This window comes from Mirounga leonina, unplaced genomic scaffold, assembly GCF_011800145.1.
Source record: "Mirounga leonina isolate KUSES-001 unplaced genomic scaffold, KU_Mleo_1.0 Mir_168, whole genome shotgun sequence".
Lineage (NCBI taxonomy): Eukaryota > Metazoa > Chordata > Mammalia > Carnivora > Phocidae > Mirounga > Mirounga leonina.
This window is the reverse complement of record NW_023270426.1, coordinates 8,480,760-8,493,999: the sequence shown is the minus strand read 5'-3', so window position 1 is coordinate 8,493,999 and position 13,240 is coordinate 8,480,760. Positions and strand designations below refer to the sequence as shown.

The 13,240-nt window shown below is 43.4% G+C and overlaps 1 protein-coding gene across 2 annotated transcripts in view; it reads right to left on the bottom strand.

The window, feature by feature from the left end:
- Positions 1 to 13,240, bottom strand: part of SNCAIP (synuclein alpha interacting protein) — a 161,141-nt gene that overhangs the window by 73,144 nt on the left and 74,757 nt on the right. Inside the window, exons 1-2 of one of the 2 annotated variants that reach the window (XM_035013988.1) lie at positions 6,906 to 8,226; positions 6,688 to 6,791 (exon numbers count right to left, since the gene is read on the bottom strand). In XM_035013988.1, the coding sequence (XP_034869879.1) occupies positions 6,688 to 6,744 (57 nt within the window). In that variant the 5' untranslated portion in view covers positions 6,745 to 6,791; positions 6,906 to 8,226. Of the gene's footprint in view, positions 1 to 6,687; positions 6,792 to 6,905; positions 8,227 to 13,240 lie in introns of those variants that run through there. The other variant, XM_035013989.1, reaches the window with a different exon arrangement.

The following is a 13,240-nucleotide window of genomic DNA, read 5'->3' as shown; positions in this document are numbered from 1 at the left end:
TTTATAATAAATGGTCTATTTCCCACTATTGGCCACTTCTTTAAATTCTTTAGATCCCTCTCTCCCTTTTAAGCTCCCTTAGTATTCCTCCTATATTTCTGAAAACTGTTTTCCCATCTCTTTGGTAGAAGCCTCTTTTTCCCCATACCATGTGGGACATACTTCTGCACCGTTCTGTCCTTGGACTATTCTTCTTTCCACATTCCATACTTCACAGGTGACCGTACAGATGCCCACAGTTTCAGCCACTGCCTCTAGAGAGTGCAGATACTGGTGATCAACATTTTCATATATTTATCCCAGACTGCTTTGTTACAGTTCTTTCTACCATTTAGGCTTTGTTAGAGAAAAATATTACAAACAATCCTATTTTCAAATGCATTTTTGTTCTGGTTCCTTGTTTTTATTCCATCAAGAGGGTTTTTAAAATTAATCATAATTGAATTCTTTTATGCTAAGACATATTTTGCAGTTGGTATTTGGGAAACCTCAGTAGCTGTTTTGACCATTTTAAGAATATACCACATGTAGCATTATAATGCCAACACGTAGTCAGGCAAAAGATGAAGGTCCACATTGGCAAAGCTGATGAGATATCACAGCACTGAATGATCTCCTTCTGCTAGAAGGAGTGGTCATGGATGAGAAGAGACCTGGATGAACCGAGCTGACCAGAGGTGACCAACGGGCCCAGCAGAAGTCATTTCAACAGAAGTTACCTACATGGTACCTAGAGCCAGACTGCCCGTGTTATACCCCGGTTTCACCATTTTCTAGCTAACTAATAGTAGTTCCTTAATCCCTTATCAGTTTCTTCATCTGTAAAACAGGGTAACAATGGTACTTCTATCAGAGTATGGCTGTGAAGATTATGAGCTAATCACATAAGACATAGGTGATCCTGTCTGATGCATAGGAAGTGTTCACTAAACGCTAGCTATTAATATTATTTACATTAACAAGTATAAAAATGAGCATTTAGAAGCAAAGCCAAAGCAATGGCAACTATTGAGGCAAACGTTACAAATTACAAAGGAATTACAAAAGAAATTTAACTTGCAGCGGGGTACATGCCTGGCTATAATCTTGTTCAGCTTCAGTGATGGTCTAGTTTTAATTATGGGCCAATAATCAATCACCACAGAAATATAAAGACTGTCAAGAGCAGAGCTTGAAATTGTGATTAAATCTGACCTTCTATGAAGTTAACCTGACATTTCATAATAGGCTCAATTGTTACAATGGGGTTCTGTAAGCTCTGAGAACATAGATCAAGCCTGTGTCGTTCACCAAAGCCTAGAATTGCTCTTGGCACACTGTTAACATTTAATACGTGTTGTTGAGTAGATAAGCGTAAAATCTAGTGGTACATAAGAGGTAAATGGTTTGTGTAAATAATCCGTGCTATGAATCTAATACATGCTATAACTAGCAGGTAAGATAAGATCTTTTAGGGCTATCTGCAGAGTAAGGGAAGAGAAAAAAAAAAATCTGGGGGTAGTTCATTCTTGGAAATCATTCTATAAGGCTGCTCTCCACCTTCTCAGTAAGAGGTATCGAGTCCAAGACGTGGGGCCCAGGTTCTGGTCTCGGCCTCTTATAGTACCTATGGGACATGAACATATGATTCATCTTGTCTGGATTAGATTATTACTAATTCCTTTCCTGGCAGGTGTTTGGAAAACAAGAGAACACAGATGACATATGATAGCAGAACAAGGCACGAGGCTTTCGATAATGGGGGCCACAGAAGGGAGGAGTGTAGGGTAACGTAGACTTGAATACAGGACATTTGCAAAAGAACATGTGAACACCCGACAAAACTAGATCATACTGAGAAGCACTAAGAAAAGTTTTAATGTGGAAGAGTGCAGGTGAGTGCTGGGAGGGACAGGGCTGATGGACGGGACAGTGAAGAAGGGGCCGAGGCAGCCCAAGGCCACGTGAGAGAGTCTTGGTCGCCTTCTAGGAAGCACATAGGGAAGGATGATAGGATCTTACTCAGGTAGACCTCTCGCTAGAGAGGACAGGCAAGCCAGGTTCTTTGTACCTTGATTAACTTCATTCTTTTTCATTACTAAAATCAGGGCAAAAACTGTATTCTTGACCCACTCAACTCTCTGAGTCCACTTGGTGAGTTCCCTGTGCCCTTCCTTGGGGCCTCCCGCTGCTATGAAATGGCTTTGTGGGAATATAATGAAATCTCGGAGGTGTCAGCGGATTGCTTTGAGTAAAAATTGGTGCATGCAAACCAGAGAGGGTGGCAGGCATTTTAGTGCAAAGATGGAAAAATATGAAAACCCACTGAAAGGAGATTTGTTTGCCATAAGAAGTTATTTTCCTACCAGGCAGTGGTTCAGTCACTTTAGGAAAATAAATCCACAAAATTCTGTGGGTTGGCTTAAAGGGGATAGCGAAGTGCAAGGACACTTGTTTGTCTTGATCTCATGCAAACTGCACAAAAAATAGGCTGTCAAAAAATGTCATTTTTCACCAAAATTGTGGTCACGGTGGTATAGAATGGTGGCAAAAATTCCTGAGTAGAGGAATGGAGTATATCCTCACTTCTGTCTGTGTGCGTGCATGTGTGTGTGTGGGGGTATTTACATGTATATGTGTGTATGCATATAGGCATGTGTGTATACATATGTGTGTATTACATAAATATGTGGGTATGGATTTATATACATACATACATAAAATTTCATATTTTCTCCATAAAATCCAGGGCAATAGGTAGCTGATGATTACCATTTTACAGATGGGGGAGCCCAAGGGCAAAAAAATTAAGAGATTTGCCTATGTTTGCTTCAGCTTGTTTTACATTTTATTTAGAATACATACCAACTCCATTACTTCCAAACAGTGATTTGCAATTGCATCAGTACCAAATGTGGAAACTGATGGCATCTTACAGACTGGTCCAGAGTCCCTACTCTCAAGTCGCTCAGAATGGGGAAGAGTAACGTGGTCACGGAGTTCTGTATTTAAATCCTGACCCAGCCACTTATGTACCTATAACCCTGTGAAAGCCAGACGATCTCCCTAAGGCTCAATTTTTTTCATGTGCCAAACGGATGACAATAGGAGCTGATGGGAGGCTTCAACCAAGTTACCGGACCCACAGTGTGGGGCACTGTGCATGGCAGAGCCCACGCCTGAGCTAGCGGTGAGGTCCCTCCATAGATCTATAGTTCAGCCTCTGATTTGTTCGGTCCTGTGTCTACTACTATTTTTGGGAAAAGCAAAATGGCCTTTCTTAATAAAATAAATACACCTACGGCTAGTAAGAACTAATATCCCAGCACATTTTTCTTTTTTTGAGAGAGGGGTCTGGCTTCCACAGGAGTAAAGAAAGAAATCTGCAAACCCATTTGCAGAGACAGAAAAGCCCTGCTTTGAACTGTGGTGTTTCTGTGTGTCCTCATCTCCCTCCCCGACCTGCTGGGATTGGGCAATGTTCTCTCCTTTGAGATGGCAGGGTTACAAGAACGTGTAGTTTAAACCCTGCAGTTTGCAAAGGATGAACGTTATTTTGGGGTCTGGGAAACTTCAAAATAATGCGATTGCCTTCTGGGTTCTGTCTCATTAGGTAAAGGCAAAAAAGTTCTAGTTGCTGTCTTGAACCAATATGCAGCTCGGGTTTTAATTAAAACAAGAACCAGGCTCATGACTGGAGGCGAAAATCTTGAGATAGAAAGCGCGGACCACGTCATAGGGCCACAACTAGAGAATAAGAAGGGCAGTTGTGAATTTGGGCATCTTGGGTGAACCATCTTTTTCAAATATATTGGGCATTTTCCTCCCTGCTCCTGCCACTCGACCAGGGAAGAGGCATTAAGGGCTGTCAGAGACAGAGGTTATGGAATCCTAAAAGTGAAGGCATGCTTATGGGGGACTGACTACATTCTTTTTACGCCAGTGAATTAACAAGTTGAACACATCTTCATTTTTAAATGTCAGCATCCAAATAGCTTCCATTTGGCTCTTAAAGCAGTTGTAACATTTACTGCTCCTGGTTTACCTAAAGAGGCTGAGAACAGTCATTTCAACATTAACGAGGTCACCACTGCTTTCCCCAAGAAGTTATTATCTAAGAACAATACAATTCTGGCACATTTAAGGACTGAACCTGGATCTGACGGAACTATTATAAAATAATCTGCCATGTTATAGAGGTTGCCATATTAGAGCTTCTTTCATTTCATGTGGTTTAAAAAAAGATACAGGATGGCTTAGCCTCAGTATGACCAACACGTTAGGTCAGGCAGTTCTTTGTGGCAGGGGATTTTCCTGTGCATTTTAGGTTGTTCAGAAGCATCTTTGGTGTCTACCCACTAGATGCCAGTGGGACCCTTCCCCAACCATAACAACCAAAAATGGCTCCAGGCATTGCCAAATGATCCCCTGGGGTGTGGGTAAAATCAACCCTGACAAGGACCACTGCAGTAGACTGTATTCATCTGGAGAGTCAGTCAAGTACTGTGCCCAGAGCAGGTATTTCAGAGACAGAGTGCTCCCAACGAGCTGGGTGGCCCTGGACAAGATGGGTAACACCTCCATGCTTTGGTTTGCTCATCTATAAAACGAAGATCATGAGAAATTCCTGCCTCACAGGATTGTTTGAGGATTAAACAAGATAATGCCTCTGCCCAAGTGAGCACCCAGTGAATGTGCGCCATTACTGTTTCAACCATTCTACCCGCTGCCATTTTTTTTTTCCCCTTCTGATTTAAGCGTAAGGGCGTGTTAAAGATCCAAACAATAGAAACCTATTTAAAGGGGTGGGGGAAGGCTTGAGTGCAGCTACACAATTACAGATGGGCAATCTTTATTTATGTTTCCGAGGGGTCAACTTGTTGAAACTCGACTCTTACATAATCCGGTATCCCCGATTTGCTAAACAGTGCCGGCTATTGCCTAACGCGCTTTATTATCGTCCAAGCAGAGATCCCTAATTCATCAAAATTACAGGCTGCTGCCAGATGATTCTTCTATAAATACAAACGCTCTATTGTATTTAAAAAAAAAGAAAATGTCCTGACATAATGCCTGGTTTTTTTCCCCTTGAGTTCTTTCTTCACCATTGGTCATATAAACATTATTGTTATTATTCACTGAGATAATAACACAAGCTACTTTAAGAGCAACTTACTATGTGCCAAGCTAAGTGCTCCCTGTATTTTATCTGGTCACTCAATGCTTAAAATAGCCTTAAAAGTTAGGTAGGTATCTCGGAGAGGAGAAGTTACTGTGCTGTAGTCAGCAAAGGTCAGAGCAAGGCTGGAGCTCCCTTCCAAAGCCCATGCTCTTAAAATGCAGCTTCATCAAAGCTAAGAGAGCTGCCCTCAGCTCCTCATCATAATGCCTGTTTCCCGTTCTAAGACAGTTTCCACACTCCCTCCACCTCCCCACGTGATTCTTTCCTTGCTTCTCCCCACTCAGCTCAAAATACCTCGAGGTGAGTGCCATGAAAGAACCATGCCCTGAACACTTTTACGTATAGTAACTTAAAAAGAGAGAGAAGAGACAAAAAGAAACTGTGGAAAGGAAGAAAGTCACTTCACGTTGGTCTTAACGAGGATTAATAAAGACTGTCTGGAAGCTAGGATAGGGAGAGGCTGAATTCGCATTCGCCGGGTACACAGCACTCATCCAAGGTTGTATAAAGCAGGTCATTCCTCAAACTCGCCCTAGTAATCCAGTGCTGGTATACCGTATGCAAATTTTACTTCAAAGTGAATGGCGAAGTAGAGAAGTAACTCCCTTGCCAGAGGTGTGTGAAAAGAGCTTATCTTTTTGAGACCATTTCTAGCAGTGACCCAAAGCTACATGCCCTGAGAGAGTGATGAAAATAGGGTGGGAAGCTGTGACCCCAGAGGTGCTGGGAAGAAAAGTTAGACGGCTAGCTCAGAAACAGCAACCTCCTCTTCACATACTCCGAGAGCTCAGTTTGGCGGGGGGCTGAGGAGCCAACATGGCTGCCGGCTGGCTCTGTGGCAGAACTGATCGTGTGGCCCGGGGTACGTCACAATCAGCTCTACACAGGCTACGTACGGATGACCCATCAGAGCCACCGTGAGGGAAGCGGGAGGCAGCAGGAAGTCGGCGGCTGTTGTGGGAACGAAGCTGCTCATCAGCCCACAGCTTTACAGGATTAAGTAGGGCCCTCAGAGGGCAGCTGGTCCAGTCCTTATCAACGCATGACTCGTTCTCAGTATTCCCCCAGAGCATCCAACCTGTGCTTTGACCCCACAGGGACTGGGAGGATTCCTCTTATTGTTCATCAGTTAATAACTTGGCCATCCGTGTCCTTGTGAACGCCAGAGAATGCTGGCTGTGGCGAAGCCCGTCACATAAAGGGAATTATCCCTGATAGGGTTAATCGTGTGCTATACACAGGCACTTTATACATTCACTCAGTGAATGATTTTGACAACAAGGAAACAGATTAAGAAGGGGAGGCTCAGCGAGGCCAAACCCCTCCCCCACCACACACACCATCAAGTGAGATTCACTTCTTGGTCCAGGAGACCCCGAAACCCCACTTTGTCTGCCACATGGGATTTCTGCTGTCAACTGCTCAATGCGACTGGGAGGGTTTAGGATATACAGATTACAATAAAGCGGCCCATGGAGGCGAAGGCAGAATCCCCTGAAGTATTGCTTGCAAGAAGGGCTACTTACGGATATATCATCACTGAAGTCAATCTCATCCAAATCAAGGTATTCGGGCGCTTCCATTATTCCTCTTTGCACATTTTGAGTAAAGTCAAATACTTATAAAAGCCCTGGAAAAGACAGAGGCAAAAAAGAAAAGCAAAAGGGTTAGTGTTTTATAACCCAAACTCTCATCTATATTTAAACAAACAAAAACAAGCAGGGTAATTGGGTGCTAGTGCTACCTTGGAGCACATGTTCGCTCTTTGATGGCCCAGCCTGGCTTTGCAGCTCCTCAGGCTCCCCAGGGAGCACCCAAATTCCTTTGCTTTGCTTCATCTGTTTGCTTGTTTTTTTGCCAGGACAGTAACTCAGGTCAGCCGCTTCCCCAGGGACTAATATTAGGACTGACCCAGCCCACACCTTGCACTTACCACACCCTGGGGGAAAGCAGGGCTTTGGGGATGGGGAGCAAGCCTCAAAATCTTAGGGTATTCACCATATTCCACTGTTTCCGGCAGGCGTATCCCTGGAAGCCACGCTTGGAGCAGTAAATCCTGGCCCCCCGTGGAAATAACCCAACTACAAGACAGAGACCAACTAACCAACAGTAATGGCTACTTCAGACGTTGGAGGACAATGTCCAGTTCACCCTCCCCCCAAAACAGGATCCAGGCATAGCTGTAAACCACAGGGTTTCCGTCTGGCTCGGGCTTCTCACAGCTTTGCCTGACGGTGCCACAGTGACCTGACGCAGGCGCCAGAATGTCCTCAGTCAGCACTTGCCTCAGGGCTGCCCGTGGCAATCCTTTAAATCTGTCAAGGAAGATACATCACCTCCCAGTTCGCTTTCCCATCACTTATCATCATCACCATCGGCGGCGGCAGTGGTACCTACAGATGTCAAGAACAGAAATATAGATCTCCGGGCAGTGCCTGAGCGCATAGCGTCTCCCGCAGAGCCAACTCCGAGAGCAAACAAGATGCCCTTTCCTGGAACTTGGCTTTCTTATTATAGAAACTGTCCTATGTATTCAGACTTGAGCCTCCGAAATAATGTATTCTCTCCTCTTTCAGTTCTCTAATCAAGGGGGTATCTTGATGAGGCCAAGAAATAAGGAGACTAAGGAATACGTTATTGGGAAGTGAAAATAAGTCTAGGCTGATGAAAATGGGTATAATTAATGAGGAAAAGGGGTTTAAGTAATATAAGCTCAAGAGTGTAAAAATGACTCTTTTTGAAAAGGAAACTCTTACTCTAGAGGCATTGTTTTCCCATTTTGAGATCGTTTCTTTTTTTAAGCTACACAAATTGCTTAATTACAATAAATGGGGAAAAAAATCACTTGCCACACATACCTCAAAACCATCAGTTGATTTAATTTCCAGTGTTTCTTCTTCTCATCCCACACGCATATACCATTTTTATATATTTTTAATTATAGGGCATACAGGGTTGATCCAAGAAAGGATTGGGAGGCTACTACCATGTTCAAAAGAGATTATCCATTTAGAATAAATATTAAAAGTTCTTCTGGGGGCGCCTGAGTGGCTCAGTCAGCTGAGTGTCTGACTCCTGATTTTGGCTCAGGTCATGATCTCAGGGTTGTGAGATCAAGCTCTGTGTCGGACTCCACACTGGGCTTGGAGACTGCTTAAGATTCTTTTTCTGCCCCTTCCTCCCCTCTCTCCCTCTCTAAAAAAAAAAAAAAAAAAGTGATTTCTTCTGAAATCACATTAAGGTTTAAAATGAAGAGAAAATCAATTTGTTATTTGTTATATATATATAATATATATCAAGGTTACATATTACATATAAAATTAATTATTACCATAATATTAATAATTATACAATAATTATATTAATCATGCCAATAAATAATAATAAATATTGATATATGTTATATATTTATATATCTATTATTGTATTTGTTATATATTTTCTCTCTAAATATATCTAGAAATTTTATTATTTACAGAAATCTAAAAAGAGGTTCTTAAGCAAATTGCTTGGTACAAAAATATGTCACTTTTCCTCTAATCCTCACAAAGATTTTCAGAGGAAAATAATGCACACTCATACTTGCAAATTACACAAAATGACTTTCTCTTCCATTCTGGTGGATTCTGAGACAATCTAGACTATTTGGATTCTAGCTCATCAGCTGACAGACTTTCTTCAAATCTAGTTTCTTTTCACTACATCTGTACTCCAGGTTGAACTGTTCACCTACAGGCTCTATTCCCGTGGTCTTGGTGAACACAAGATGATAGTGGGTGTCAGGATGGGGTGCAGACAAAAACAATATCACCAGAAGCATGGATTCTTGAAGAGATGAATCAGGAAAACATGTTTCAAGACGGGATCGAGCGCATCTTTAAATATAAGGACATACAGACTAAATATAAAATACACATGGACACGTCTTAATGAAGCAAATTCACAAGTACTCATCGAGCCCCTGTTTGAGGTGTTCTGATAATACATTCAGCAATATCCACTCTAGTTCAGCTATTCTAACGGGACATAGCTAGTGGATAATATAAAGCATGACATTGAAGCAGATGATCTTCATGGTTAGACTTGGAGATGGTAGTGAGATTCTTTATTCCATAGGCCAGAACACAAAAGTTACAACAGTTACAGCTCATGACGGGAAGAGCTGGGCCACTGCCCATATTTATCTCAGTGGGCTGGGTGGTCCAGCCTCAGATGAAGGGGCCCAAGGAGTCCAGGACCCTCCTCTCCTCCTAATGGGCTTCCACATGTGTCCATCTCCTTAAGATGCCTCATTCTCTCTACCACCCAATTCCTCTTGTCTGGTTTCAGGGCTTCCCTCTTTCAAGATGCCACTTTAGAAGTGTTACCTCCTCAGTTATAAAGTGCAGAAATCCCCATGGTTCACTAACCCGGCCACATTCCCGATATTCATTGCTCCTTTTCAGTAGAGAGTGAGACCACAGCTGTCCCAGGGGTCATTACATTGCCTCCGCATCTGCGCTTGCATGGGGCACCTGGCATGGGTGGGCACTCCCTCCCGAGGAATGGGGGAAGGGATGAGGTCAGCTGGGAGCAGCGGCTGAAAATCATCCAACATGATAAGGAAACTGAGCCAGGCTGCCGGTGGTTTTCTCGGCCTGCTCCAGTGGCACCATCCTGCAGCCCCCCACGCCAGCCCACAATGGAAACCAGCGGGTCCTCTTTCCTGACCACACGCTCTAAGGGAATACACAGCTACAGAGGGCACACACCGGAGGCCCAAGAGCAGAGTCTGGCCCACAGATGTGATGTGTCTGGCCCTAGCAGTGTTTTATAAAAACCGGAGTGAGTTGCCAATTTGTAGACCTTGGGTGATTTCACATAAAATTCTGGATTTCTGGCATTGCTTTTAAAATATCTGAGGCTCTGGCCAACACAGATCCACATTCCCCATGACAACAATTGGCTGGAGCTAAGCTGCCTCATGGACAGGCACGTGCTCCCCAGTTCACCAGCTCCCCTTCTTCGGCTCCCCTCCCTGAGAAGCCCTGCCTGGCCCTGGGCACATGCGAGTGTTTGATCCATTAAAGGAATTCAGCATTAAACAATAAGTCCCATCACCCCCCAACCCCCTTTTTGGTACAGGTGCCTCCTGCCAAACACTGTTTACTTCATTTGTATTCCAAGATCAAATTTGTATTCTAAGATTGTTTTAAATTCTCATGCCGCAACAGCAACAAAAAAATTTCTTACACATAAATTACCAGCTTATTATAATTTGTACTTTCACAAAGCCTCCATTTTCTCTCCTAGGACTAGAAAAAGAAAACCTTCACACACATCATCAAATGTCGCAAGGTGGGGATTAGGTTTCCTTCACTGTACAACTGGAGGAAGGAAGGTTCTTGCTTTGTTGTGTTTGCTGCTGTAGATTGATGTGGTGCCACTTTGCTGTTGCGACCAGAGGGAAGGGCACAAGCTGTGTCAAGTGCAAGCCCAGAAGAAAACCAAGGCTACCCGCCATCTGGCCAGACTAGCAGCTTGGACGCAAGAGGGCTAACCTTACACAGGGCTGACAAGAGCGGGTTCACATGTCGGTGAAAAATACCTTTATATGAGATTTTTATTGCTAGGTTTCATAGTTGGCCTTGGGCCCCTTTGAGATCTCAAAACCCAATCATTTATAAATTTTTACTGTACCCCGTCCCCATCAGCCCTGACCCTACAAGCTACAGTCACTTGTCCCAGGTTCTCTGAGGTCCCAAGGACTTTCTTTTGTATTACTGTCCCCCTTCACCCCAATATACCTCTTACAAGATCTGTCTACCTTAGATACTGTTGACTAACTGAAATCATTTCATTTCGAGCTCAGCTGAGCTTTTCCTTTTTCTTCATGGAGGTTAGCAACTTTTCATTTGTTATTCACTTAGGCAGGTATGTTCTGTGTTTAATTTTTTTTTAAGGGTGGGGAGAGATGAAGATGGAAGCTAGTGGGAAAGTAGAGAAAGGTAAAGAAAATATTTTCTAGTGGTTAAGTGCTACCAATTTCAGTAGGAAAATTTATAGGAAGGAAAATATTAGAGTGTGGGGACACAGGGCTAGGTGGCTGGGACCTATATGCTGTCTAGAAGCTGTTGGTGACATAGTCTCCCCGTCTTTTGGTGTGCCTGAGGTATTGGGAGAACTCCATCCAAGCTCCGAGTGCATGCTCAACTAGAGGAGATAAAGGACAACATAATGAGCACCAACTGTACACAAAGTCTGTAGGATTTTTTCCTACTCTCGTGGAGTTTTGATAAACTGCCAAAAACAGAAGTCCCTCCAGTGCCTATTAAAGTGTACAGAAGGGGCTCATGGCCCTAATGGGTCTATCAACACCATGTCACCTTCTCATAAGGGACCTCAGTGATTGCGCAACTGCTTCCTTCGAGGGAAAATTCAGTCTGGGGAAAGAGCTCAAAATAACGAAGAGTCCAGCTGGATAATAAAAAGGAAGCAAGCAATTTAAAAAAAATAGCCTTCCCCCACTCTAGTATTATGCTGATCTTCAGGTGATATTTCTGATGTTTTTGTTGCAACTTAAAAATTGACTCTAAAGGTCATTCCAAATGAAGACTTCCAAAAATCTGTTGGCTAATGGCATCATCAAGTGGAAAAAGCTTGAAATGGCCAACAAAATTTCTGTGAGAAGCTCCACTCACTTAATGTACACATTCTGGCATGCTTGGCTCATAAAAGGCTCATGGATTTGTGACTACAGTCACACATTACCTAAATTGCTCTACTGAAATTTTTCTCAAAACGAATTGCCTCACTCCCTTTTACAAGGAGTCAGCATGGACTCACTCTGAAGGCTCATGTTACACACATCTCTCCTTTCCTGCCAAAGTCACTATTGCTCCATTTACCAGTTGCCTACGAAGGCCTGGTAATTAAACCTAAGTTGGGCTTGTCAAAATAAATGAGCAGAGTACTTTCGGTGATGAGGTAACCTCAACTGATTTGCATTACAGCTTCTTTCTTTGCTCTTTAATTCACCAGTACTTGGGAAAACATAGCATCCTATACCCCTGTGTGAATGCTCATGCACGCACACGCACACGCGCGCGCGCACACACACACACACACAAAGAGCCAAATCTGTACTGGGATACATTTTCAGTTTGCAAGCTTGCACATAGATACTGGACTTACTGCCTTTAATATAACAAGAGCTCCAAAAAAAAAAAAAAAAAAAATCACCAACTAAGTACTGGAAGGCATGGGTGGAAAAAAGTGAAATATATGAAATGTCGTCCCTAGTTGGCTCAGTAGCTTGGCTGGCAAGGAAGCAGCTCATTCCAAATGTTGGATTCGGTTTCTTTTACTCTTTGATTCAACAGGGGCCAGAAGCACGGCAGTCACTAAATGCCTAGTCCTGAAGCAGAAAAGTGATAGAGACAAGACATTTCTACTGGAAAGAGGTAACTGAAGGAGAGCCAAGAAGTACACACGAGGGGTAAGGGGGAAAGCACGACCTCTGGAGATTTCATCCCCTTCTTCATGTATGGACTATCCTCGCGTGTACATTCTCCACACAGGCATGGGACATAGAGTACAAAGGGACAGAGATAAGAAAACAAGCCATTACAATAAAATGTGGTCCTTGCTAAGAGAAATGAACCCACAGGAGCCTGAGACACCCAACCTAGAACTTGGAGATGAGACAATCTTCCTGGGACGGGGTGAGGTCTAAGCTGAACACTGAGGGACAAGGGTGTGAGTGGTGAGGGGAGCTGGAGGGCTGGGGGAGGTGTCCCAGGCAGTGGTGACAGCATGGGCAAAGGCTGAGAATGCTCAAGCAGAACTTCCAGAAAGATGGATAACATTGATTTCATACCTACCACTGTTTTTGCTCCAAAGAAGGAGTCTTGAAGGGTGAAGGCCAAGGTGGTAAGCTGGGGTGGTCAGGGGATTATTTCCAAAGCCAGAGTGTAAACACAGCACATTTTCTTGGAATATCACAGTTTCCAGCTTGTTTGGAGAAAATACAAGTAAATGTTTGCTATCAAACAAGAGACAACATATTGACCCTGCTCCAGCTCCCAGGGAGGGGGTGTG